The 25941-nt window shown below is 34.0% G+C and overlaps 2 protein-coding genes across 6 annotated transcripts; both read left to right on the forward strand.

Annotated features, from left to right (window-relative positions):
• Positions 1 to 168: 168 nt before the first annotated feature.
• On the forward strand, positions 169 to 15433 carry LOC105207895 (Golgi integral membrane protein 4). 4 transcript variants are annotated; one of them, XM_026133147.2, is made up of 8 exons: positions 169 to 579; positions 9912 to 10096; positions 10679 to 11154; positions 11422 to 11547; positions 11674 to 11847; positions 14137 to 14606; positions 14851 to 14966; positions 15035 to 15433. In XM_026133147.2, the coding sequence occupies exons 2-8, from the start codon at positions 9916 to 9918 to the stop codon at positions 15088 to 15090; spliced, it is 1599 nt and encodes a 532-aa protein (XP_025988932.1). In that variant the 5' UTR covers positions 169 to 579; positions 9912 to 9915; the 3' UTR covers positions 15091 to 15433. The 4 variants fall into 4 exon arrangements, with proteins under 4 accessions (XP_025988932.1, XP_025988933.1, XP_025988931.1 ...); XM_026133148.2 differs by having other exon boundaries at positions 11677 to 11847; XM_026133146.2 differs by having other exon boundaries at positions 170 to 579; positions 11422 to 11847.
• A 5465-nt stretch (positions 15434 to 20898) lies between these two features.
• On the forward strand, positions 20899 to 25371 carry LOC105207894 (chitinase-like protein Idgf4). 2 transcript variants are annotated; one of them, XM_026133139.2, is made up of 7 exons: positions 20899 to 21044; positions 21500 to 21629; positions 22521 to 22771; positions 23056 to 23359; positions 23450 to 23612; positions 23710 to 23757; positions 24647 to 25371. In XM_026133139.2, exons 2-7 carry the CDS (start codon positions 21509 to 21511, stop codon positions 25107 to 25109), a joined length of 1350 nt encoding a protein of 449 aa, XP_025988924.1. In that variant the 5' UTR covers positions 20899 to 21044; positions 21500 to 21508; the 3' UTR covers positions 25110 to 25371. The 2 variants fall into 2 exon arrangements, with proteins under 2 accessions (XP_025988924.1, XP_011175869.1); XM_011177567.3 differs by lacking the exon at positions 23710 to 23757 and having other exon boundaries at positions 20901 to 21044.
• The last annotated feature ends 570 nt before the right edge of the window (positions 25372 to 25941 follow it).

Raw genomic sequence — 25941 nt, forward strand, 5'->3', positions numbered from 1 at the left:
TCGCGATGCACCGCAATCGAAACTGTCCGCTCGATCTCACCGTCGATTGGTCGCTCGATCTCGTGCCAGCGACGGCCATTCGTCCGCTGGCGCGTCGCCAGCCAATCATCGGACACGCTGACCGCGGAGTTTCCACTCGCTCCAGCACGGGCACGAGGTCGCGAAAGTGAGTCGAATCGAGTAGAGTCGCCGTGATCGTCGGATCGTCGGCGTTCGCGCAATCACGATTTCCCGCGGATCGTCCTGCCTGCCTCCAGCGAGCGTCCCACACGTCACACGTCCGCAGAAGCGACTTTCACGATCGCGAGAGCCGCATCTATGCAAACGCGGTGTCGCGCCGCGCCGCCGCCGTCGCCCCGCAACAGCGTTCCGCGAGCACGGCTGCGTGGAGCCGCTGCCGCCGTCGCAGTCATCGTTCGCACGCGCGTCGCGACGCACCGTCGCCATTTCGCCGACCGGGACGGCGACCACGATCACGGCGACGACGAGGACGAGAGGAACGCTGACGCTGGGACACTCGCCGCGGCGATGAAGGAGAGCTGAGTGAACGCTCGCCGTCGTACACGCCGGGCACACGAGGTACGTGCGTTCCGGGCGCGTCCCTGACGCGAGCGTCGGTGTTGGTGCATACACGAAGGAATGTTTCTTTCTCTTTTTTTTTTCCTCTCTCACCACTCGCGCGTCTCAGCGTTTGCGTTCCGGTGATGGTTGTGGTTACCTCTTGTGGACGAAACGCGCTGGCGAATGTCAGAGTCGTTCGGATGTTCGCTTCTCTCTCTCTCTCTCTCTCTCTCTCTCTCTCTCTCTCTCTCTCTCTCTCTCTCTCTCTCTCTCTCTCTCTCGTGATACCGCTCAACCGTGGAGACGCGGTTACGCTGCTGACGGAGAGTTCGAGGTTAACTTTTGTATAAGCAAGGTACTTTGTCGCGATTCTCCTGGTGACGCGCGCCGCTGCGCGTGTGCCAACAGCGAACAAAATTCTTGTCACCATATGGCTTTACGATTACGACCGCGTTTATCGTAATGAAGATTAAAGTTGATGTGCCCGAGCGAAACGTGCGCTGTCGCGTAAACGCGCGTGTTCTTCTCGCGCGCGAGGAAGTACTAGAAATTTCGCTCTTGCGTTATTGTTTATGTCGCGATAAAGATAATCTCGTAAGCTTATTTTTTACGTTAACGCACGTGTTCGCCGCGTAAGACGTGTGTGCTCCGCGTCTTGCATTTATCTTACATGACGTACAATAAATTCGCGTTTTTACAGAGGCTTTTTAATAATGTTTGAACTTTCTGTACATAGAGCTATATAATTATCTACGCCGTTTAATGAGAATTAACATCAGCGCTCATTAGTGATGCGAAAGTGCTCATTTCGCGTCTAAATATATTCGATTTCGAAGAATTATCTTTTTGTTAGCTATCCCACATTAATCCGTATCGTTTAAGATGCAAAAAAGTATGTATATTTATACCTATATTACATCTATTTCGCGTATATTATATACACGTATTTTTATATCTGAAAAATTACAACTTACGTAAATTATGTATCTAAAAAATTATTAACGTATGTATATTTCTAATAACTGCAACAAAATGTCTAATAACTGTAACATGGTTTTCTGTACACAGAAAGGCATTAGCATCAAATTGAAATTAATATATTCTATTAATTATATTACATTCTTGCTTGTGTACACCTCATTTAATTTTCTTTAAAAAATTTAATAATCTTAAAAGTCTGCAAAATGTTATATATGTATTTTTGTTTTCTGTATATATGTATATCAATGATTTATTGTTTTATATATAAACATTGCTAAGCAAATAAAATTTAATAATCTTAAATAGACATAATTTGCTAATATAAAAAATTTTTTTCTTTATGTAAGCAAATAGATTATAATTTTTTTCAAGAAAATTTTATATTTTTGCTCATGTATAAAACAATTATTGATTTGATACAATTTTTTTCTATGTATATTATACATGTATACAATGTATTACGTATAGTATAATATTTTATATATATATATATATATATATATATATATATATATATATATAGATGATTATAATATTTAAAAAAATATATAATTAACTTATATACATATATATAATATATAATTAAATATATATATTTTTAAATATTATAATCATCTATAATTATCTAAAGAGCACTATGTGATTATTTTGATAACAATAATATAAAAAATTTTAACTCCTACAATTGGTTCAAACATATTGTTATTTTCTGGTTGGTATTTTTTTCCATCTCATGAAAATAATTGAATAATGCTATAATATATTTTTTTTTAATGAAAACTCATTTAAGCAAGTTATGTTTGTTTAAAGCTAATTGTGAAACTAGCCCTAATTTTTTAATCTCTTTCTCCCAGTGTAAAACTTAAAATTAATCATTTCTAGCGTAATTTTTTTATTATTTTAATTAAAAGTTAGTTAATTGTCAATTGGAAGTGTTGTATTTTACATAAATAAATTATACTCTGCAGAAAGCGGACAAGGAAAAAATATTTTTTTTTTTTATTAATTTGTATCTAAATTTGTAATATCTAAAAACTTGTTAATAAAATAACAAAGTCAAAAGCTTTTCAAATATAGAAACAAATTAGTTATTTACATCTAAGCCAGATGGTCATGCTGATTTTTTTTCATGCTGATTTGTGTATTAAAAATAATTACTTTTAATACACAAGAATAAATTACCATTATATACTACAAACATTTATATTTCTTAAATTTCAATAATTTAATAAAATTTTAATTTCAATCGACTGGTACTGTGTAACTTTTCTTATAAGCCAAGAAATATAGAAAATTAACGGGTACGCAATGTTCGCGAGAATACGAAGCATCCACGTGTCTCGCGATTCGCGCATACATAGCAATTTAATTCCTCTATTAACGAGACGAGTCTAACGTCGCTGCATCCAGACGGCAGTCTTTCTCCTCGCGGATATAAAACGTCACTCCGCGCGGTTCCACGTGTACGATACGCGGGATGAGTGCCTTCCGCGAGTCGTCGTTAGCTTTAGGGACATTCTCGCATTCAGATTGCCGCTCTGTCGGCCCCGTGGATCGACTGCAACACACGCGACTTGTGTCTACGTGTCGCGTTGCCTTGTGCTAATGGTCGTGCGCTAATTAATACGGGGACGGAGAGGTAACTGCAATCCGTGCGGCGAGGCGGCTCATCCTCATCGATTCGATCGATCCGATATGATTTTAGGGAGTGTGTGATAATGCCAAATGGGATTTAGATATCTGCAAAATGCCTTGCGAAAATCATAATCGAATGGTGCATGAGCCAAATAAGGTTCACTTAATTGGTTTTATTTTCTAAAAATTCTATTTACAGTGATATTGAAACAAAGTGATGAAAATAAAATCTTTATTTTAGTGATTCACAAAAATAAAATGTATCTTATATATAAAATATTTATAAATAAGCAGACCCAATTTTTTTTAACTCTGACATTAGGCCTTACATGCTTATGAATATAATAAAGCTTGAATTAAAATAAATTAATAAAGAAAAGTAACAAAAGAACCAAATTATCGTATAAATCGGTTTATTTTAAAATAATTATTAATGACAGAAACAAAATCCTTCATTTTATTTTATATATGTACATACACTTAATAAACTTAGCTGTAAATTTTTATAAAAACGTTCACATACCCATTTGTCACAAGTTTTTGTTGCACAGACGCGTTGCTGTCGATTCAAATTTTCCTTAGTTACATACATATTTCCCTATTTACATATTTCCTATGATACATTTTTTAAGCATATACTTTAGGCATAAAGCGTATTTTTAATAATAAATTTACAAGTGGACCTTATTTAAAGTGCTGAGCCTTGTTCGAGTCAGGTTTATAAGGTACCTAGGTACCTTATAAAACTTTACATATGCGAAAGATTGATCGAGGCATTAAGATAATAAATGGTTGATAATAAATAATAAAAAATGAATAATTTTCTCCTAATGTCTCTCAATGCTCTTATAGAATTATTTTCAATGGGATAGATTAAATAATTATCCAATTTAAATCGCTACGAAAGTGCATTTGAGCTAGAAAACCTGTTGAAACTGTAATCCCCGAACAAGATTTCTTAAATATTAAAAAATCCTTATCACAGCGTTTGGAGAAGTTTCCTCTTCTAGATAAAATTCTAGGTTAAGATATAATTCTATGCTTCAAAAAGAGAGAGAAAAAGAGAGAGCTGGTAGAGTTAATCTGGAGATAAACTCCGGTCTAATCTCGAGCTATCCGTGTTTTATCAAGTGCGAGATCAAGAGACTCAGATTAAATTTCTCTCTTGCTCCCGTATTCTCGGAATAGATTTATTTTTAGTTCGCACACACCAATGTTCTCGTTACGAAACCGTATTAAACCATTCTGAAGTCTAATGTACAATATATATATATATATATATATATATATATATACATATATCTTTAAATAGTACGTCACTACATTCTTGTTGCGTATATCCTTTTCGTGTTGTACTAGAGATAAAAACATACGTTGAAATTCCAGTGAAAGAGAAAAAAAATCTAGAAAAAAATATGTATGCATATGCAAATGTATGGCCTTAATCTAAGAGTCTAATAATTACGTACAAGGTAATACCTAATTGTATAGGTAAGAAGCGTTATTCTTCTGTAAGTTAGGAGACGAAGGAGACCAACAACGCAAATGAGCTAAAAGCATACGCGATGTGGACAAAACGGTCCCTGACAATCTTAATGATTTCAGCGACTATTGAAGTGTCTTATGAAGTGACTCGATGAATAAATAAATTTTTGTTCGTTTGATCGAAAACAAACTGTTTTTTTTTTTTAATAAGACAAAGAGGAAGACAAAGAATATCGTGCTCTAATTGTTGTTTATTGCTACAAGATAATTTGAGAGAAGATACGAATACCCCTTGCTACAATTCTAAAATTAATTTTAAGTAAAAGCTGCGTACGTACGATTCTTGATAATACCAGTCGATACAAAAAAATTTTTATCAGATAATTGTGAGAATAGACGTTTCCTATAGTTTTTATGTATTGAATCCCAATCCGTAAAATGTTCTATCAGATTTTTGACAAAAATGAGATTAGAAATCATTCTTCCATAAGAGATGAAGAGGATTTCAGCTTCATTTTTTACTTACGGATTCAATGCGTCCAAAATATAAAAACATACACCTATTCTAATTAAAGTTACTTGACCAAATTTTTTTTGATTAATGTTGTATATCATTTTACGTATCTATGTTATTGCTAAAACAAAACGCTGCAGAGATTCGATAATGCCTACGATGAACGATTCAATATTTTTATTTTAAAGTACAATGTGTGTTCAAGCTTTTATTTGAGCTCTTTTTAAAGTCTCTACACAGAGAAAAAAGTTGTTAACTTTAATTAAAATATTCTCTTTGATTGAACTTCTTTATTTCAAATATTTAAGTATTTAAGCTAAATATATAGATGTTCAAATATTTAAACATCTATATATATAAATGCTTAAATTAAAATACAAGTGTTTTTTATGTTTTTGAGTTAAATATAATACATAAATATTTGAAAGAAGTTTAATCAATTTGAAAAAAATTTTTCAATTTAACAACTTGTTTTTCTCAGGATAGCATATCAAGTTTACTAGCTATGCATTTCCAATGATAGTTCAAAAACGTTTTCCAGCTTTATTTTTCTCTAAAACTTACTGTGTGATAGAATACATTTTCACTTACTCGGTCTCAGCGCATGATCGACAGTGTGATCTAGGGAAACACTTATTGTGATTAGAGTTGATAAAAATGTTTTCGTCTCTCGATCAATGTAATTATCGAAATAGGATGATTTCGATTTCATCACTACGAGTTTTATTTGCTTTACAATCAGGGCCGCAATATGTTTGGTTATACTACAATATAGCAATTTCTTTATGCTGTATTCAGTCTAGCATTACAATATCAACAATGACAATAATGTCAACAATTCATTATGTAGAATGTAGACACATAGCAGAATTCGCGATGCTCGCGGTATCACGATGTTTTCGCAGCTGTCGGCTACGCATTTTACAATTAGCGTAATCTATATGCATTTAGTTCACTGATTAATAAACAGTTATGCGGATACCTGCTGTCCGTTAATTGTCAAGTCCGACGTCAAGGCGTTCCATGCATCACGCTAAATGTTTCTTCAAGTCCAGTCTGCCCGACTACATACGTGACGCGTTTCCCACTCGGAAACTCTAGACCCTGAAAATTATCTTAAATGACTCGGTGTTTCCTACCGGACTGCTCTGCATGTGAGCGTTCAAAGAGTGTCATATATATCGGGCAGCGATTCTTCCGCGCCCGGCGGTGTGGCGGAATGCCAGGATACGCGTACGGTACCGAATCCGCTTGCGAACCGAGCGTCGCGTTTCCGCGCGAACGGTACACGTGCGCACGGGCGCATCTCGTCGTCGTCGTCGTTCTCTTCTTCGTCTTTGTTTTCTTCTTCGTTGTTTTCATCTTTTTCCTTGTTGTCTTGTTCGTTGCCGTCATCGTCGTCGACGACGACGACGATGCTGTTGTTGTCGCTGCCATCGTGTTTGCGAACAAAACAGGACTCGTATCGCGCGTGCTCCGAAATGTCAGTGAACTCGATCCAGCTGCTAAGTAGCCGACCGCTGCATCTCTCTCTCTCTCTTTCTCTCCACTTCGCCTCCCCGCGATTCCCGCACGACGAAAATTCGCGTTGATTCGCCTAGATCGAGAAAAAAAGCGCGAAGCGACGGTGCGAAGGATATATGGACCAAAGTAAATTTGAAGAGATTTATATCCGTAAAAGAATTCTAATCTTAATCCCCGAAATCAGTGATTAATTATCAGAGAGTGGACAAATCAGTCCATCTCTTTTAAAATCAATATATTACCTCTCTTGCAAATTTTGTATAATCAATTAATTAGTCATATAATTAATCAGCATTTTAATATTTATTACAAATAATATTTATTATCAGGGTGTATTATTGTTGCATAAATCGAAGACATTTTGCCACAATAAAAATGAATCGCGGAAAAAATGTCTTTCATCGAAATTGTGCTTAATTGCAAATCCGTATTACAATTAAATATTAAACGCGAAATTTAATTTTTAATAGAAACAAGATGGATTTTAATTATTTAAAAATCTCCGATTCTGCCACGGAAATTTTTGTCAAAAAATTGAATTCATATTTTTCCTTCTTTTAATAAAACACAAAGGATGAAGGAATTAAATTGCGCGTTGTTAGTTTTGCGAGTTTCTATCTGGAGATCTGAATAGGGAAGACTGAAGAACACTTGAACGTCCCTTTGTTTTCTCGAGATTGAACAGCAATAGGATGATACGCATGAAAAGGAACGAAAGCGAAAGCTAAAGGGTGGGACCAACAAGGTCAATAAGACTGTTTCGTAAATTATACTAATAATACTCTGGGCATATCTGAATATTCCAACCCTGATGCCACCTTTCTTCTTTTTTTCTATAATATATATCGTTTATCTCTATTTATTTTATACTCTAATATCTAGTATCTAATCTTTTTATCCCACCTTATCTATTTCTGGTGACAGAACATTTCTGATATTTCCTTCATATTTTTTTCTATCATATGTTTCTATACACGTTTGTTCTCGCTCTATTCTATTTAATATTTCTAACTTCTAATAACTTTTTGTTCTTCATTGTTATCCTGTTTAGGAAATATCTTCTACACGAACCGGCAAATAATATTTACAAGTAAATCAAAGAGCATATCAAGATATATCTAAACATTCGTTATTACCAATTACATTATGCAATGCAGTCATACGTTTGATTAACTTTTTTCCTAAATGAAAAATTTATCTATGTAAAAGAAAAAGTTAAGAAAAGAAAATACATTTCTATATAAGAAATTTCTTTGTTATTTTATATAAACTCAATTTACAAATAAAATTATAAATTTATTTGACGATTTATGTTGTCTTGTTATTTAGAGCAATCTAACTTTAAAAAATTACATTTTAAACTAATAAATGATGCTTTTCAAAATCAACTTTTAATTTAACTAAAGTTAATTGAATCTTGAAGCAACTTTTAATTAAGTTGGATTTTTGTTCATGCGACTTTCAACGTAACTGAACTAATTTTATAAACCATTAGCTTTAATTTAATTTAGTTTAAATAATATTGTACATTAACTTACTTAATCTTATAAATATCAGATAAAGCTGGAGGCAAATAATTAATATTCCTTGTTTTATTTTAATTTAAAGGAATGAAAAATACGCATTTTTTAATTATTTTAAAATATGGTGAATTTATGATGTTATTTCTAAAGATATTAAAACAAAACGTTACGTAGTAATTACCTTCCCTCTTTTTGCTTCGTAAACTTATTTAGTATTTTTATTCTTTCTTTAATTATGTTCGTCGTTGCTTTTGATGTATATTTTGTTGTGGAGCGACAAATTTTGAAAACTGAACTTTGTATACGTGGCAAACGGTTAAGCGTAAATACTATTTGTTATTTCTTTGATAGGATTGTAGAGTACAAACGATTATAATTAAATGCAGAATATTAATGAAATGTATGCTTGTAACTTTAATTACGTCCAATAGATTCGCGTTCTCTCTATCTCATATTGCGTCCCATAATTTGATTGCCTGTTGACAATTATCTAGATGATGTATATTTTGATGTCGAATATTGAAAAATTCTTTTTAGGTCAAATTTCTCATTTTCAAGTTATTTATTTATCTATTTTATTTACAAAATAAACTAAACTTTAAACATCATAATTATACAAATATTTATATCTTTATTGTTTTACCACACTGCTCACTTTCGTCAAACTCCGTTTGAAAAAAGGTGCTTACGATTGCTTACTTTTTCATCTTTTTCATCCTTTTCACCATTTAACAATATTATTCTTATTTTCAAAGCAAGTTAACAATTGCGTTTTTATTTTTGATTGTAGAATTGCGACAACCATTTAATTTAATATTACTTTATTTCTTCTTTAAACAAATAATTCTTTGTTATCAATACTTGACTACTTCTGATAGTTTCACTAATTTATCTCAATATTCGGATTTAAATTATTTTTACGTTATAACGAAAAATCAGTTATACATTTTTTTTATCGGTCGAGATCTGTATGTATTATTATTATTCGAACTCTGTTAGATTAACAATTATTTATCTTATATTATTTTTTTATATTTTAACATAATTGACTTGTTAAACTTGATGTAATCTTCGATGTTTTTAATATAATGTTTCTGATATCATTATTTCTTACAATATTTATATTTCTCTTAACGATGCGTTTGTCCTTAGATATTTATTAATGTTTATTTTTTATTATTGAAGAAGACTAAATAAATCGAAACGCATTCTGTCTTTTTCAATATTTTTGTTAAAATAAATTTATTTTTTAAACGTTAATTTTATTTGTTTTTGGCTTGGCTATTCCTATATTGTTTTGCAAAAAGTAACTGGTTTTTATTAATTTTTGAAGAATCTTTATTAGTCATTGATTAATTGTTTCTGTGATAAATATTGAAGTAATGCTAGAAATTTGTTAAAATCATGAATTTATGTTACCGTATACTACGGAATTTATATTACTGTTATTCTAATCGCAATAGTCAATCAGATACAATCGGCAGAAATTGGCCACTGTAAATCATTGTTTTAATAGATAAACGGCGTTAATGTGCGAGGGGGACTATACATTATATTTATGTCACACCAAATACACGCGTGTATATAATTCTGCGATTCAACGCACTGATATGATTCCGCTCAATGTAACAACCTTGATTGTTTTTATAATAGATAACACTATAATGAATGCTTTTTCCTGTTGATAGAGCGATGAGCGGTTCGCGGCTTGGCAGAGGCCGAACTGGCCGCCTGGCTCTGTACGGGGGCTGTATAGTGGTGGTGATCTTGACGTTGATCGTGTACCGCAATACCATCTCGGAGATGACCAGGCTTCAGGAAATGCAAGTGCAATGTCTTCATCAGCAAGAATCACTCGCTGCTCAACTGCAAGGTAAGTTCAACACAACGGAACATAAATAATTAATTGTTAGGGATTGAAATCGAAATCGAAATGTGTTAATATTTTATTTAAACCGAGGGCAAATGTTGGCATATTAAGTACCCGAAATTTTAATCCATTTCAGAGAGTGAAAATTTGTTGCGAAAAGTAAGACATTAATATGTACCTGTTATAGATTTTGCAACAGGATTGTATATTTTTTTCAGCAAATCTTGAGAATTATGAATTTGTACTCTATTTCTACAAATTTCTACAATTGTAGGGATTATAGACAATTAATATTACTCAGACTGTTGCTTTGGAAGCCAGTGCTAATTCAAGTTTTGCTATTAAATTTTTGCTATTAAATTTTTGATGATTAAGAATAATGTTTAATAATATTTTTTAAATTAAAACAGTGCTACTTCAGTTATTCTAATTATAATGTATAAAGTAAAAAAAAGTTCTTAACTATGTAGGCGAATTTTTCATCTAAAGTAATACTATTATCATTAGAAAAATGAGTAGCAGTCTAGAGTTAAATCCTCCCGATTTAAGCGCTCAGCTGGATTTAATATGATAAATACTTTCCAGTAATATTTGAGTACAAAGTACGGCTAGAGAAGTCCCTGGCCGAGGAGAAGAGCTCGAACGCCGCGGTGAAGCAAGAGCTGCAGCAACGGGCGTCGCGGGAAAAGTCCCTGCGAGACAAAGATAGTATAGAGGCGATGCAGAGGTTCAATTCACTTCAGCAGACCTACAAGCTCTTACAGACGGAGCATAAGGATCTGCAGGAGGAATGTAAGAAGCACGAAAAACAGGCGCTCGAGGAGACCAGTAGGCTGGAAACAACGCTGCAGGACTTGCGTGCTCGCATCCGACAGGCACAGGAGGAGAAGTTCAAAGCTCTGGAGCATTTAAAGACCAAGTACCTGGAAGTAGACGACGAGAAGACCAGGCTGGAAGAAAAGTACAACGAATTGTTGAAAAGTAAAGACAATACCGGTAGTACCGTCGAACATCTTAGGAAGGAGATTTTCCAGCTTAGACGCGAATTGGAGAACGCCAAAGTACGTCATTCGTTTTCTAAAAGCAATATAATTTAGTATTAGTGCCAATTATAATATGCATGAACAGATACAATACAGATTAAAAAGACAGAGAATAATTATATTTTATATGCGGCAATTAATAATTCTTATGAAGGTATCTTATGAAGACATTAAGCATTACATTTGTTTGTCAAGTACTGATTTACGTTTTTACGTTTTCTTCAAAATTACATGAGAAGTATCGAGACAGTTATATAAAGTTGCGATTGTTTTTATGCATTTCAGAATTTCTATGCTAAAAGTACACCTCCTAGTTCAGTTCTGGTGACTCCTCGAGCATCGGTGTCACAATCGGCGTTGCAGAAGGAAGACTCGCAACCGATCCCGGCGCCGCAGCAACAGCAACAGCAGGTAAGTGCGCCAAGGCCACCGTACGTGTCTCATGACCGTAACACAATCGGTGGAGCAACTCCGTCGGTGGAAAAGACGTTAAACGACGACATCAACGAGCCAGTCAACGATATTAGGTTCGTTCAGCAGAATGGCAACATCGTTCCAGCAGGGCCCAGCGAAGCGAAAGAGATCAACGAACAACGCGAATCTTCAGCTAACGACTTACAACAAAAGCAGCAGCAGCAAAAAGATGTTGTCGATCGTCCGAATGTTGTAGACGAAGAGAAGAATGGCCTTGATGAAGAACAAAGAAAACAGGTAATGTCACCGCCGCTGAATCGAGACGATGACGGTCCGAAAAATGATAACGCTTCGGCGGTGCCGGGTTCTCAAGCTGAGCAACCGTTAGCGCAGCCTGCTGTCGAGCGAGCCTCTACGGCCGTATCTGGTCGATCGACTGGTGTCAAAGCCCATGCAGAAGATGACGAGTTGCAGGATCTACAGGGGAGAATATATGGGATTCTCGATCGCGACGTGCCTCATAACGCAATTCATTAGATTTTGCATTTATTAAATATTTATAATTGAATTATTTTCAGCTTGTCTTTGAGTCTTAATTCGTGAATTGCATTAAAGATTAATTTTTTATTGCGCAATATATCGAAATTATTTTTATTAATATATTATGAATTGTTAATGATAATCATTATTTAATTAACAAAAATATAAAATTACAATTATATACATCTAATTATTAGTATTAATTAATAATCAATGATCAATTAATATTATACATAAATAAAATATATTTTTGCGCCATTACTCATGAATTGATAAGGAAGATTTAATTAATTATTAAAACAAAGTTACTATCGTTTTATTCTCTAAGTCGAATGAAAGGATTTTTCTTTTATACAATAAAACTTTGATAAATATATTGTAGAACTAATTGCTTTTTTTTCTAACAATTTTGTATGCTTTTGGGATAAATTTAGTACATCAATAAGATTAGTCTAGTTAAGTTTTTCTACTTTTTTATTCCTTACTTCATCTTTTCTTCAAATAATAATTTTTTCAATTGTATTTTTTCAATTTTTTTTACTATTGCCTTGTATCACACGTAGAATTTGTACTAAGCTTGATAAATAAGCGATATATGTAGTCAAAGCGCATAGTTTTATATGCAAAATAAAGCAAAGTTATTTACCTTTTTTTTAATATATTTATTACTCATGATTAGAATGATTCTTTTTGTAAATTACTGCGTATTGCATTTATTATGCTATACAGTAATTCACGAAAAGAATTATTCTGTAATTATAAGAAATAAATAAAAATTGCTTGATTTTTTTGAAAATACGTCTGATGTATTGTTAATGGATACAATTTGTAATTTTTCAGCGGTTTTAAGAAGTTGACTTTAGTCGCAAATACTTAATATATTTATTAACAGCGTTTATATATTATTTATTGCAGCAGTATCGTTCCTATAACGTTTATTATTTGATTCATGTAAAACATATATTTGCGCGTATTATTTTATTAATATGAATGCGGAAGCTATTAACAATATGCATGAACTGATCAAATTTCAAGTCATATATGAAAATCTTTGTACAGTTCTCTAACAGTAAATATTATTAATGAATAAATAAATTAACTCTAATATTTTTATTAAACATTTGATTAAAAAGTTTAACAGATACTTAAAACTCGTAATCATACAGATATCTTTACATGTCTTTTCGACTATTGTACTATTTGCACAATTTTGTAGATATCTTTATCGTTACTTGATTGTTATTTGATATATGTTGGGTGTTCAAAGAATACAGAGTTTATTTGTGTATATATATAATCTATTCGATCGTTCTCTTTTATCGAACTCAGTTTTGTTATTGGAAATAAGACTATTCATGTATACGTGTCAAATGGCTTGCGAGCCATACTGAATGTGCCTGTAAATCTGTGTTCTACGATGCATTAATAAATTGTTATTACGTTTATTCGCTTGCATTTTTATTGGCAACCTCGTAAAGACCTAATATCAGCTTCTGCATCGCTCCTTTGTCGTATCGCCAATTTATGTTGCTCAAGGCTATTACCTTTAGCTAAATAAATTGCTTGAAAATTTGTTATTGTGAGGAAAGCTTTTATTTACATACTATAATTCTTTTTCTCTTTGAATTACTAATGAATATAACTTCCAACACTGCAGTTATCTCGATGCATAAAATTGCTACATTCTGCACTGCACTTACAGCTTGCTCTGTTTAAAATTAATTATTGAACAAATTATTTATTTGAATGATGCGAATAACTACTCTCTACACATCTACACCATAATGGATTTATGTAGCGAGACCGACAATGATTTTCAACGATGTATAATGCCAGGATGAATTATGCTGAATTAATGGAAATTATACACGATTCTTTAGTTTATTTTGAGAAGTGATAATTGTCGCTATAACCGGTTGTATTGTAACATTATGTAATAGCAAAGATTGAATAAGTAAGACATCGCAACATCGAGCAGTTCCCGTTGGTGATTACTGAATGACTGCCTTGTATTGTGTGTAATAGTGTGAAAAACTTGTTTTTCAGAGTGTGACGAGTTCACGAAAAGTGGAGAACATCACCGTAGCAAACAACGTCAATTTGATGTCACCGTCTGTCGTCGACAAGCCCGCGCCGCTGCCGGCCAGGCCCCTGTCGAAGGTCAAAGTGCCGGTCGGTGTGTTGCCGATACCGGAAATTATCGAGCAGAAGGTCGTCGACGACGCGGATGAGGAGAAGCGCCAGGAGGATATCCGAAAGCGAGAGGACGCGGCGGCGGCGGCGGCGGTTCATAATAATTTGCAGCCACCGCCACCAAAACTCGCGCCGGCGAATGAGATGGATGACAAGGAGGAAAAGGAACCGGTGGTTGAAGCTGGTAATCTGGATCCGCCGTTTGTCGTAAATCCTCCCGCGCGACACGTTGGCGAACAGATCGAGAGGAGAGCGAAAGACACCTGGTTGAGGGTGGGGCCTGGGGTACAAGAAGTCGGCGAAGAGCTCAATCGAGTTCCTGGGTGAGCCCTAATACTTTTATCTCGATTAAATAATGTATAAATAGCGTGTTTATTATCATGTATAAAATATTTAGATTATACAACTTCATTGTATGTAAATGTCTGTTTATTTTAAATTTTGATTAATCAATTTTATTTTTATTAATTAATTTGATTTTGTTATTTTAGATTTTTTGTTTATTTAAATTTTTCTACGGTACATTCAGTTTTGATAAATTTATCATATTACATTTTTTCATTTTAGATTGGACGATGGACAAGCTAACGGCGGTGACGATCAGTACGACGGTGGCGATTATGACAAGGAGCCGCAGCAAAAGAACGATATTCACCTGGCGGAAGGCGAGGACGAAGGAGAAGGTAACGATCGAGTCAATTCACAATTGATGTCGCGATCGCACAAAATTATTCTTGTATTTGAATTTCAGACGAGGGCGACATGTTTGAATATCCGCATAATTTGAAACAAGGAAAACGGGAATAAAATCAGCACCACTGCTCAAATGTTTTTTAAATGCGACTGGCAACCCGGACGGCACAAGAGGCAATCGACTGAAAAACAGTCAAACGACCTGATCTAATCTGACCTGACCTGACCTGATACTCTTGATCGTACGGATTTAATCAGCGACGAACACTTATTGTGTATTATAATCTGTATGAACCATTCGATGTGACGTCTCACGAGGAACTAACAGTGATTCAATCCATCTTCATCTTTCATACGAAGACTCTTGTACAAGATTTTAGTTAGATATCGATATATGATAGTATATACGGTACAAATATCGTCAAGCGCAGCTGTGGGCGTTTGACTTAGGCGGTTCCAGTAATTTCACAAGGTTCAAAATGAACTGTTGTAACGCATACTTTCGAAGAAAGAAAAGATAGACTGTATTTTTCTAGATTAAGACCTAACGTGCACGAGTCGAGTGACTTAATCGCGTTTATTACTTGGGGCACTCATGACTTTGTTACAAATGCGTTAAGTTGGATTGCACTGGCAGAATTAACTTTATAACGTAATACAAAATATGAAAGTATTTCTGAAACCATCCAGTATTTATGCGTTAAAATTAATTACAATAATAAAAGTATCATAAGAGCTAATAGAATTACTTTTTTTTATATTAATCACATAATTTACATATAAGTTATGTATGAAAACTTAATATGATCTATATGTGATAACGTCAGTCTTTTTGTGCACAATATATAAGTGCATAGAAATTTAAGTAATTTCGTTCAATTCTCTGCGTACATTAAAAAAAATTTTATCATCGTTTTATAAATGACTTAGTACGTCGTGACACGCCAGAATTTTTATGCAATAAAAAAGTTACTTCTACTGCTGCAATCTAAACTTTTTTACGGTACTATTACGGCGACAATGGCACATCGACAATCGATTTTGTCAACTTTGTTAAGACAATTTACATTAAAGTCAAATCATTTTTTAATCTTGTTTGCTTTTTACCGATGTCCGTTGTCGCTAACGATCGCAAATTACGCGCGTCTGTTTTAAGCGAAATTAAAAATAGACGTATTGTCGAATTGATATATAAATATAAATATATCAATATATAGACGATATATATACATATATGTTTATATATCGATGAATCTCGACGTATTATCAAGTTAACTTTTGCTGAAATTATTTAATGAGGAGTTAGAAAAGCGATTGATAGAAAAATATTTACATCTTATTTATTCTGTCCTTGCCGAAAGCCTGAAGAAGAATTTAACTGATAATGCTACAGTTCACTTGACCAAATGCTACATATGCCTCGAAGCATTTGACTGATCAATTGGAGCAAAGAATTTTATAAATTGACTAATCAAAGTATCCTTTGAAACGTCTGTAGCATTAAGTACGTCAAGTACGTCAAGTATACCGTAGCCCAAGTGTTGAAAACTTAACTGAGAAAGAATTATTAATTAGTTTATGACGAATATAGCATAATATTTTGTTATAGTTTTAGATTTTTAGTTATATATAAATAGATATACAGAGAGACGATAAATGTACATAACGTTTTTTTCGTAATAAAAACGATTAAAAAACGGACCTTTCTCCATTGATTTTTTTTGTCTTTAGAAAATTTCCCTGCAAATCAGTTTTTCGTGGAACTTACTGTTATCAGTAAATTGAAATTCGCTTCGAGCAATATGATAATATAACAGGCTAATAGCGGAATCGATAACTCAAGATTGAATTATTAATGATTTAAACATAGTCACGTACATTTCCGATGTCGAGGGGACCGTGCGCGTTTACTTTTTCATGGTCCAATCACTCGAATCAGCTTTTGGCTGGAAACGAAAAGATATTTACTTCTCGCTTAAGTAAACGTTATTTTGTTGCCTGTTGGCAATGCAATTGTTATTTATTGACAAAAACATTACTTCTGTTGAAAATACTTTGAAAAATATGCATGAATTAAATTGATTTTAATTTGAGAAATTATGTAGATAAATAGATATACGTAAAAACAAAATGTAAGATGCATAGAATGCATCTTTGCCTCTTTGCGTATTCATTTTAACAATTTTTTAAATATTTCAAAATTGATTTTTCTTTAGTGAACAAGTGCTGAGATTTTCAAATTATAAATAATTGAGAAAAGAATTTTTCGTGAACCTAAGTTTAGAGAATCAAAATTGAAATTAACATTTTACAATTATTTTTAGAAGGAGTTTACTTTAATAATTTAAATCTGATTTAATCGCTAAGATATACATTATTAAAAATTAAAGAGGGCAACGATAAATGACCTGGTTAAATCTCCCTCGAGTGTTCTCTAAACAGGAAAAATCAATTTCAGATTGATGGAGAGAATAATGAAATTGAAGAATAATACGTGAAGTGGAATATCTTGTATAAGAATAAAATTTGGTTACTCGATGATTTTTTATCATTTGAAGAATAATTTAACGTATTTATCGAAGCAGAACATAAACGTATTATATGAAATGCTATTTACTGATTATTATGACTCGCACAAGTATTACATAAGCATTTAGCAGCATCCTACAACTCCAGCGTTTCTCAGAATCGAATTATGTATCAACGAATCATGATTCAACGAATGAAATATTATATTTTGCTTTCGCTTATTATTTTGTAGAAAACCGTTCTCTTAGCAGTTGAAATAAGTTTTGTAAAAATGTAATCAAATTTATCAAAAGTGTATTGCATTAACTTTTGAAATATTTTGAAAGTAAATTATTACTTTCATTATTTTGAGTTTTTTTTTTAATACATTATTTTACAGAAATCCTATAATTTTTCATAATCTAACGATAAATATCAATAAAGATTTTGATTTGTACAGACCGTTTTAGATATATTATGATTAATATTTCTAATAAGTATACGTTATAATTTCTTATCTAGATTTTCTGTAAAATCTTTTTCGATTTCCTCTTTTTAGAAGACACATTTATTTCTAAAATGAGATTTGTGTGACGTTATTTCTTCATTTGATGAAATTACAAAACGTCCGCAATTTATAAATAAATGCAAGGAAGCATTTTTTATTTTTGTTTCTGCTTATTATGCAATATTAAAAATAATGCGAAAATACTTTTTCGCTGCACTTTTTGTATCCTTTTATCGCCGCGTTTTCTGTATTCATATATTCAACCAGAAAAAAATTGTTTACGCGTTAAAAAACACTTTTAACATTCTTAGCACATAGCTTTCACATTTCTCGTCGGAATATGAGAGAAACAGTTTATTTAGTAACCTTTTGCCCGAGTTATCGTTGCGGACCTTATTCTCGGTGAACCGTGTTTCAGACAGGCTCTCGCAGCAAAATCAAGAACGCAAACATAGTTTAGATTCGTGCGTGCACGATCGTCGTTTTAATCTTTTTTAACTCGATAATTTCCCGCCGGCTATCAAATGTTCTGCAGTAATTCTCTCGCTTAGAGAACACAGGCTACCCGACGAATCCAATGAATACCTAAGGAAAGTTTGCACGGACGTTTCGATTATTTCGTGATTGATTTGATTGAAAAATTATCCGTAAACATCCCTCAGAAAAATACATAATGTCTGATAATTACACATAATGTCTGATAATTACAGATCTACGAAAAAAAAAATAAATACATTTACGCGTGCTTCATTACTCGCGATTGAATCGTAAATAAATAGAATCGGCGGCTTTCGAACGCGGAGAATTTTATCGACAAGATTCGCTGTTCGAGTAACATTGCTATATTTTGAAGACGTCGCAGATAAGTAGTCACGTTACACTACTTATTGTTACAGGACGAGATGCGCACGTAAACGTGTCTACGAATGCACTAAGTGGTCGTGTTCAATTATCCTCTTAAAAGTCTTCTTATAGATTAGATGTGCTCACGTTATAGCGACCTTCGTGCAAGGTTGCATGACCGCACTGAGTCACTTGGTGAACAAAATAGGTTAATCGGGAAAAAAGTCGATGGAAATTTATTATGTTAAATTACATATTCTTTAATTCAAAATTTAATGGTAACAAATTATTAAACGTGAATTAATCCTCCGTGGATCAACCGGGGCAAATTTAAAGACCTGGGCGAATTTTCAATCTCGAATTAGCCATAGTTATGCAAGAAACGTTCAACTTACATGAAATCCGTTTCGAGAAAAATGCGAATTATATTTTATATGTAATTAAAAATATAGGTAAAAACAGTTTTTTTTTTAATTAATTTTGGGTAATATTAAGCTTGGATCTTTTTATCTTATGTAGAAAAATGTATGAACTACCCATTAATTACAATAATTAAAAAATTATAATTTTGTGGGTTGGACATAACTGTGGCCAATTATTCTCCCTCAAATTTGTACGTACAAAAGAAGTGAAAAGCGTTTTGGGTCAAACAAATGTGAAATCGTATTCTGGAATGTTGGAAGTATGTTCCAGAATTTTTTCAGATTTTTTTTAGACCTAAAAACCTTTTTAAAAACATTATTAGGCACCAGTGACCTAGTTGAACAGGAAAGGAGCGAAAAAAAACCCGTTAAAACGGAAATTCCGCCAAATTAAGAGAAAATGCAACATAAATGTGATTGATGTAATTATTAACATCACGCTAAATGTAAATGTAGTGTACAATAAAATATAATTATGTTGTATATTATTAATTGCATGAAGAGTGTAATTATTAATGACGCTCTCTGAATTTAAAGATTAGGAATTTACGTATTTAAACTACATCGCATGAATTTCTATTGATATTTTATGATTTCCGCAAGAATGATTCTATTGCAGAATATATTTCGTATCTGTGATTTTAGCTGACCGCGATGGTTTCGCTTTAACCGAGTCGCTTCCACAGCGCCGCGTTAATATCATTTGCAAATCAGAGGACACCCGTCGATGTAAACGTGCGAGTTTTATACACGAGGTGTCGTAATAAAACCGGAAAACCGCCGGGAATCATTTATGTATGCTTCAGCGATCGATCCTTCAAAGCTTATGGGGATGAAGCGTCGCCCTCGAAACTCAGTACTTCTAGGAGAGCAAAGGTATACAGGGTGCCGCAGGGCCATCGCGCGTTCCTCCCTTTTTGTTGAATACATCGAAATCGGATTTAATGAAAATCTTAATGCATTTATTCATAAGTTCTACAAGTAAGTTTCACGAAGAGAAATGCAGCGAGGAAAAGTAAATGGAGTGAAGAAAGGTCAAATGTCACGTATCCCAAAACAGCCACATTGATAAATACTGAACTAATTTCTTGGTTATCATTCGGTTTATGAAGAATACGCGATAATGGCCAGTGATACGTATAATATTGATAGCTTCGTTCGTTTGTTCATCAGCTCGTCTCAGTTTTCGCAATCTTCGACCTTGGAGGCTCGATGTGCGTGAGTTTCGATCATTCATCAGGTGAATTCTCGCACACCTTGTCGCCTAAGATATACAGTATATTACATACAAGGTGATTCACGCGAGAGCCAAACTTTCGAAAAATATTTACGATTCGCAGGAGAGATATGGAAGATTCTTATTCGAGAACTAAAAGAAAGACATCACAACTTTTTTATTTCCGTTTCTATCGTTTTGGTATAAAAACTGTTAACTGTCAGAACTACTCTTCTCGATTAGCAATTCTAAATCGTTTGAGGAAAAAGGCCAGAATTCTATCAATTGTGTGGAAGTTTAAAAAATAATTCTGAAAAATCTGAAATTGGATATGGATGTGAACGTCATTGGCCTCGATGATTTCTTGGGAAACAGCTCGTAACGCCGTACATGGACCACCTTGTACATATGCATATATGTATTAATACAACGACGAAACTCGCTTACGAATGATCACGGGACTGACGTAATATCGCCTAGGCCCCACTACTCGATTCGAAGATCGGATCGAGGTTTCAAAGTCCCTGACGAGGAGCAAGCGCGCGCCAGTACGCTCCTTTCGTTACTGAAGGTAAGACGATAGCAAATATTTGGAACAGTCGGATATTAACTACAGAAAGCGCTAAAATTTTTGAGAGCACGATCTAATATTAAATAAAAGCGTGAGATATATTACGAAATAATTACTACGTCGAAGATAAAAAGTAACAAGAGCACTAAATTATCGCACGAAGAGATAAAAGCAATAAAATGATTAATTATATGAAATAGAGTGAGAAATTTTGCAACATGTTAATCGTATGAATGTACAAGGATGATTCAATTCTTTTTGTTGAACTATAATTGTGATCATATAATAGTGTTATTTTGGATAAAATACTTTGGCTCGTTTTTGGAGAAACTATAAAGTGTTATGTATATCGCCAATAGTCCAGTGCTAATCGGACTGCTAATTGTAGAATAATATTGCTTTATTACTTATTATATCGCATAATTGATTAATTGCAATTCGTGTTACAATTTCAGACAGCGAGGATGAAGACGTTACTTTCGGCTGTTTTCGCGGTGCTGTGCGTTCAGGCGGTGTTCGGCGTTGACCCTAACGAGCACAACAAAGTGGTTTGTTATTGGAATAGCACCGCTTATGAGAGGCAAGGTGAGACTGTTTGCTAGATATACTCATTACTCATACTTTTGCGACGCACGCAGTTCGTTGGAAGAATATTCTTTATCTTGTGGTTAAAAAAAAACGATTTCCTTGAGAATCGTTTCTTGGTAATTAGAAATTATCAAGCGTATCAAATCTATTAAGTAATATAAAGAAATTAATGATCTGCAGTTCTGTTGCATGAGAATATTAAATGTTAATTAAATGTAAATTAAAATATTATATTCTTTTAGACAGCACATTGTTAAAGTTAATAATGTGCTGTCTAAAAGATTTTATTATCGAGCCATAAATATGTTAAAATTGTCTGAGAGAAGAGAATTTCTTGTTTGTTTTTTTTTTTTAATTTACGTGATATTTTAAGTGACACATCACAGAGCAAATGTTAAATATAGTTTTTATGAATTTGGGTTTAATTAAAATTGTAGTTAATACCCCATACATCATCGTTAAACATTGTCATTGTCATTTTACGTATTTAATTTGTAAAAACAAAAATAATTGCAAGAGAAGTACGTGTTGGAATTTTCCTTTAATTTTCCGCTGTTTAATATTTCCCATCTTATTAGATATTTAAAACCGGTAATGTGTGTTCTACGTGTTGAAACTTCTCTGACTTGTATTTATGTGTTAAGAGAATTTGTGTAAGTTTGCGGTAGACGTTAAAGTCAAACATGAGTGGCAATAAATCTAACATTGTAAGGACATTCCATAGAACATGGCAATTTATAATATTGAACTCCGATAATATCACAAATTATAAATGTAATTTTAGATTCCTTATCTTTAGTTGTCTAGCCTTCATCGTTTTCCATTTAATCAGTTATTTATTATTGCCAATACATGCTTTATATTCACAAAGCTCTTCTGTCTTTCAAGGTCCAGCAAAGTTCCAACTTGAAGATGTCGGAGCCGCTTTATCTCTTTGCACTCACCTGATCTACGGATACGCTCACATTAATTCCGATTTTGAGATCGTTCCCGGTTCGCCGAGCTTAGATACCGGATCGGGCTATTCCTATTACAGACTGACCACGCAGTTGAAGCGATCGTTCCCCAATCTGAAGATCTACCTGAGCGTCGGAGGAAACTCCGATCCTTACGATGATGAACACAAATACCTCGTGTTGGTGAGTTGTATCAATGCTTATGATCTCATTATTATTTCGCGCGACAATTTTTTATATTTAATGAAAGTGCCTTAAAACAAATTTAATCAAATTTCATAATGTTGTATATTTTGCAACAAAGATTATCATCATTATCATTATTATCTTTATTGCTATTATTATTATTGTTATTATTAAAACGATGGAGATTCAGAAACGAAATAAGATAGTAATAATCAGAATAATAAGCGAGAAAATAAAGAATTAAGCGGAACGATGCATGGGAAAATTTTTGGGATCGATAGACCGAGACTTCGGAAGGCAGAACGAAGTTCATCAACTCCGTGAACAGGCTGCTGAACGACTACGATTTCGACGGAATCGATCTGGCATGGCAGTTCCCGCCAGTCAAACCCAAGAAACATCGCGGCACTTTAAGTTCTCTCTGGCACGGTTTCAAGAAGAAGCTCGGCTACGGGAAATTCCAGGACGAGAAGGAGCAAGAACATCGCGATGGTTTCACGATTTTAGTCCGTGATCTCAAGACGCAACTCAGATCGAGACTAAAGGCCCTCACTGTCACGGTGTTGCCTCACGTTAACGCTACCAGTCAGTATCCTACGTGGGCAATAATTATTATTAACAATTAATAGAATATTGCAATGCGTGCAATTATATATATGTATTTTTTTCTGACAGCTTACTACGACCCGAGACTGTTGGCGCCCAACATCGAAGCCGTGCATCTTTTTGCCTTTGATCAAAAAACACCGGAGCGCAACCCAAAGGAAGCCGACTTTACAGCACCAATTTATGCCAGTTATGGACGCGTGGCGGAAGACAATGTTGACGTTGCGACAAGGTAAGTCTCCTGCTTCTTTTTCACAGCACGTCCCATTAATTTTTTTCCATATCGTCGCGCGAAATTTAACATATATAACGTGATCAATTTATGGCAGTTGCGGACGTGCATGTGAGGAGGCTGACAATATTGATGACGCGGCAAGGTAAACTTTTTTTCCCCCCAAATGCACTTATTTTAATGTATAATATAAAATGCAGCACCCGTCTAGTAACTTTACACGCAATCTCATTTTTCAATTTTCTTGATTTTTTTATGTTGAATTTTCGTATTATTCTGCCTTTTTTTACTACGTTTGACTCCAGAGTTGGGTAGTAACTAGTTAAAAGTTAATAGTTAATAAAGTTAAAAGTTAATAACGTTTAACTGAATTTTAAATTATTTAATTTTTAACTTTAACTAGCCATTTTTAAAACACGAGCTTTAATTTTTAACTTTTTTCCTAAATTAAAAATTTATGTATTCAAGAAAAAGTATATTCCCATATAAACAAATATTTTTTTATTATTTTATGTAAATTAATTTTGTCATCATTAAACAAACATTTTTGTTTAATGATCCATAATTCATATTAATTGTTTTATCGAGTAATCTAACTTTAAAAAATTACAAATTTTTAATTTAACATAAATGATGCTTTATAAAATTAACTATTAATTTAACATAATTTATAGTTTTAACGTAATTCTTTTAATCAAGTTAGTTTTTTTGTTCATGTAACTTTTAACGTAACAAAATCAATTTTTTAAGTCATAAACTTTATCTTAATTTATTAAAAAAAAAAATTAATTAACTTTACCCAACTTTGCTTATTCATAACATGTTAAATAAATTATGATGCAAAATTTATTTCTTTTACATTAACATTCATAAATATTCATTAACAATCTTAACATATCCCAGAAGCTAAACGTGTCTGGATCTTTCTTTTTACTTTGACCTCTCCCTAATTTTTCCGTTAAGAGCAAGAGACTTTTTGCACAAAACTATAATTCAATAAGAATAATATCGGAATAACGAGAGTGATTCTACAGGTACTGGCTGGAGAACGGGACTCCCGGTAGCAAGATCGTCGTCGGTATCCCCACGTACGCTCGCACGTGGAAGTTGACGGCAGACAGCCAGATTTCCGGCGTACCGCCCATCGTGACCGATGGTCCAGGTGCTCCCGGAACTAACACCAACGAACCGGGTCTACTGTCATACGGCGAGATGTGCTCCAGGCTGACCGAGCACGCGGCGGGACGACTGCAACGAGTCGGCGATCCATCCAAGAAGTACGGTAGCTACGCTTATAAAGCTTACAACGGCGAAACTGGAGCGGAAGGAATCTGGGCGGGTTACGAGGATCCAGACACCGCCGGCAACAAGGCCACATTTGTCAAATCCAAGGGTCTCGGAGGCGTCGCCATCGTGGATCTGTCCCTAGACGATTTCCGGGGCATTTGCACCGGCGACAAGTACCCTCTTGTACGGGCAGCTAAATACAAGCTGTAAAGAGTGGAGATTTGATCTAGAATCGGTAATTGAAATTGTAATTAAAAAATTTATCTATCAATAGTCGACTGAAGGAAGCGGAAAAAATTATTTTGGCTGCCGATTCGCTTACGGCAGTCGTATTTATATGCATTGCTCTCGACGAGCAAACTATCGAGACTTTTAATGAGAGGATTTTTAACGAGAGAATTTTAATGAGGACCGTAATGCTCGCGAATGTATTGTACATGTGAATAATAAAAAAAATCTCCCTGCTTTATTATTCAAGTTGTTTTTAATCTTAATCCTCACATTATGTATTTTCAAGAGATAAGCTCGTACCGTAAAGAAAAGATGCATTAAAAATCACCCAATAAGAATTCAGAACGCAGTTATCTGCGTTGAAATTGTCTTCTGTAGAATTAAAAAATTTTTATATTATCACCTGATTTTAAGGATGAAAGCTGCGCGCAGCTTTATGGGATAAGCCGCCGTCAGCGTCTTTACATTAATTTACGTTCTCCACGAGATAACGAGGTGACGCTGATCTTGAAAAGGGCAGAGGACAGAAAAGTGGAGGGAAAATGGAAACTGCAACATTAAGAGATACATTTATATATGATATATATATATATTTTTTTTTCCTTCATATAGATAATATATTTTTTCTTCGTGCAGTCTATTTTTCCGGCCAAACGATACATTTGCACGGGTGTATAACAAAGGTTCTCCTGTAAACGAACTATAGACTCGTTAACATATCCAACATTGAGGATTACGTCAAACCGGATACAGGTAATAATCCGCAGCCATTCTTACGCCGGTTCGAGTCAAACCTCCTTTCCTATCTCGG

This window comes from Solenopsis invicta, chromosome 3 (assembly GCF_016802725.1).
Source record: "Solenopsis invicta isolate M01_SB chromosome 3, UNIL_Sinv_3.0, whole genome shotgun sequence".
NCBI classification, from domain to species: Eukaryota; Metazoa; Arthropoda; class Insecta; order Hymenoptera; family Formicidae; genus Solenopsis; species Solenopsis invicta.

Excerpts from the sequence above, each read along its gene's own strand:
- LOC105207894 (XM_026133139.2), top strand. The coding sequence starts at position 21,509 with ATGAAGACGTTACTTTCGGCTGTTTTCGCGGTGCTGTGCGTTCAGGCG. Across the intron at positions 23,360-23,449 it reads GCCTCACGTTAACGCTACCA|CTTACTACGACCCGAGACTG; the intron begins GTCAGTATCCTA and ends TTTTTCTGACAG. Across the intron at positions 23,613-23,709 it reads AATGTTGACGTTGCGACAAG|TTGCGGACGTGCATGTGAGG; the intron begins GTAAGTCTCCTG and ends AATTTATGGCAG.
- LOC105207895 (XM_026133146.2), top strand. The coding sequence starts at position 9,916 with ATGAGCGGTTCGCGGCTTGGCAGAGGCCGAACTGGCCGCCTGGCTCTG. Across the intron at positions 11,848-14,136 it reads ATGAAGAACAAAGAAAACAG|AGTGTGACGAGTTCACGAAA; the intron begins GTAATGTCACCG and ends CTTGTTTTTCAG. Across the intron at positions 14,967-15,034 it reads AGGCGAGGACGAAGGAGAAG|ACGAGGGCGACATGTTTGAA; the intron begins GTAACGATCGAG and ends TTTGAATTTCAG.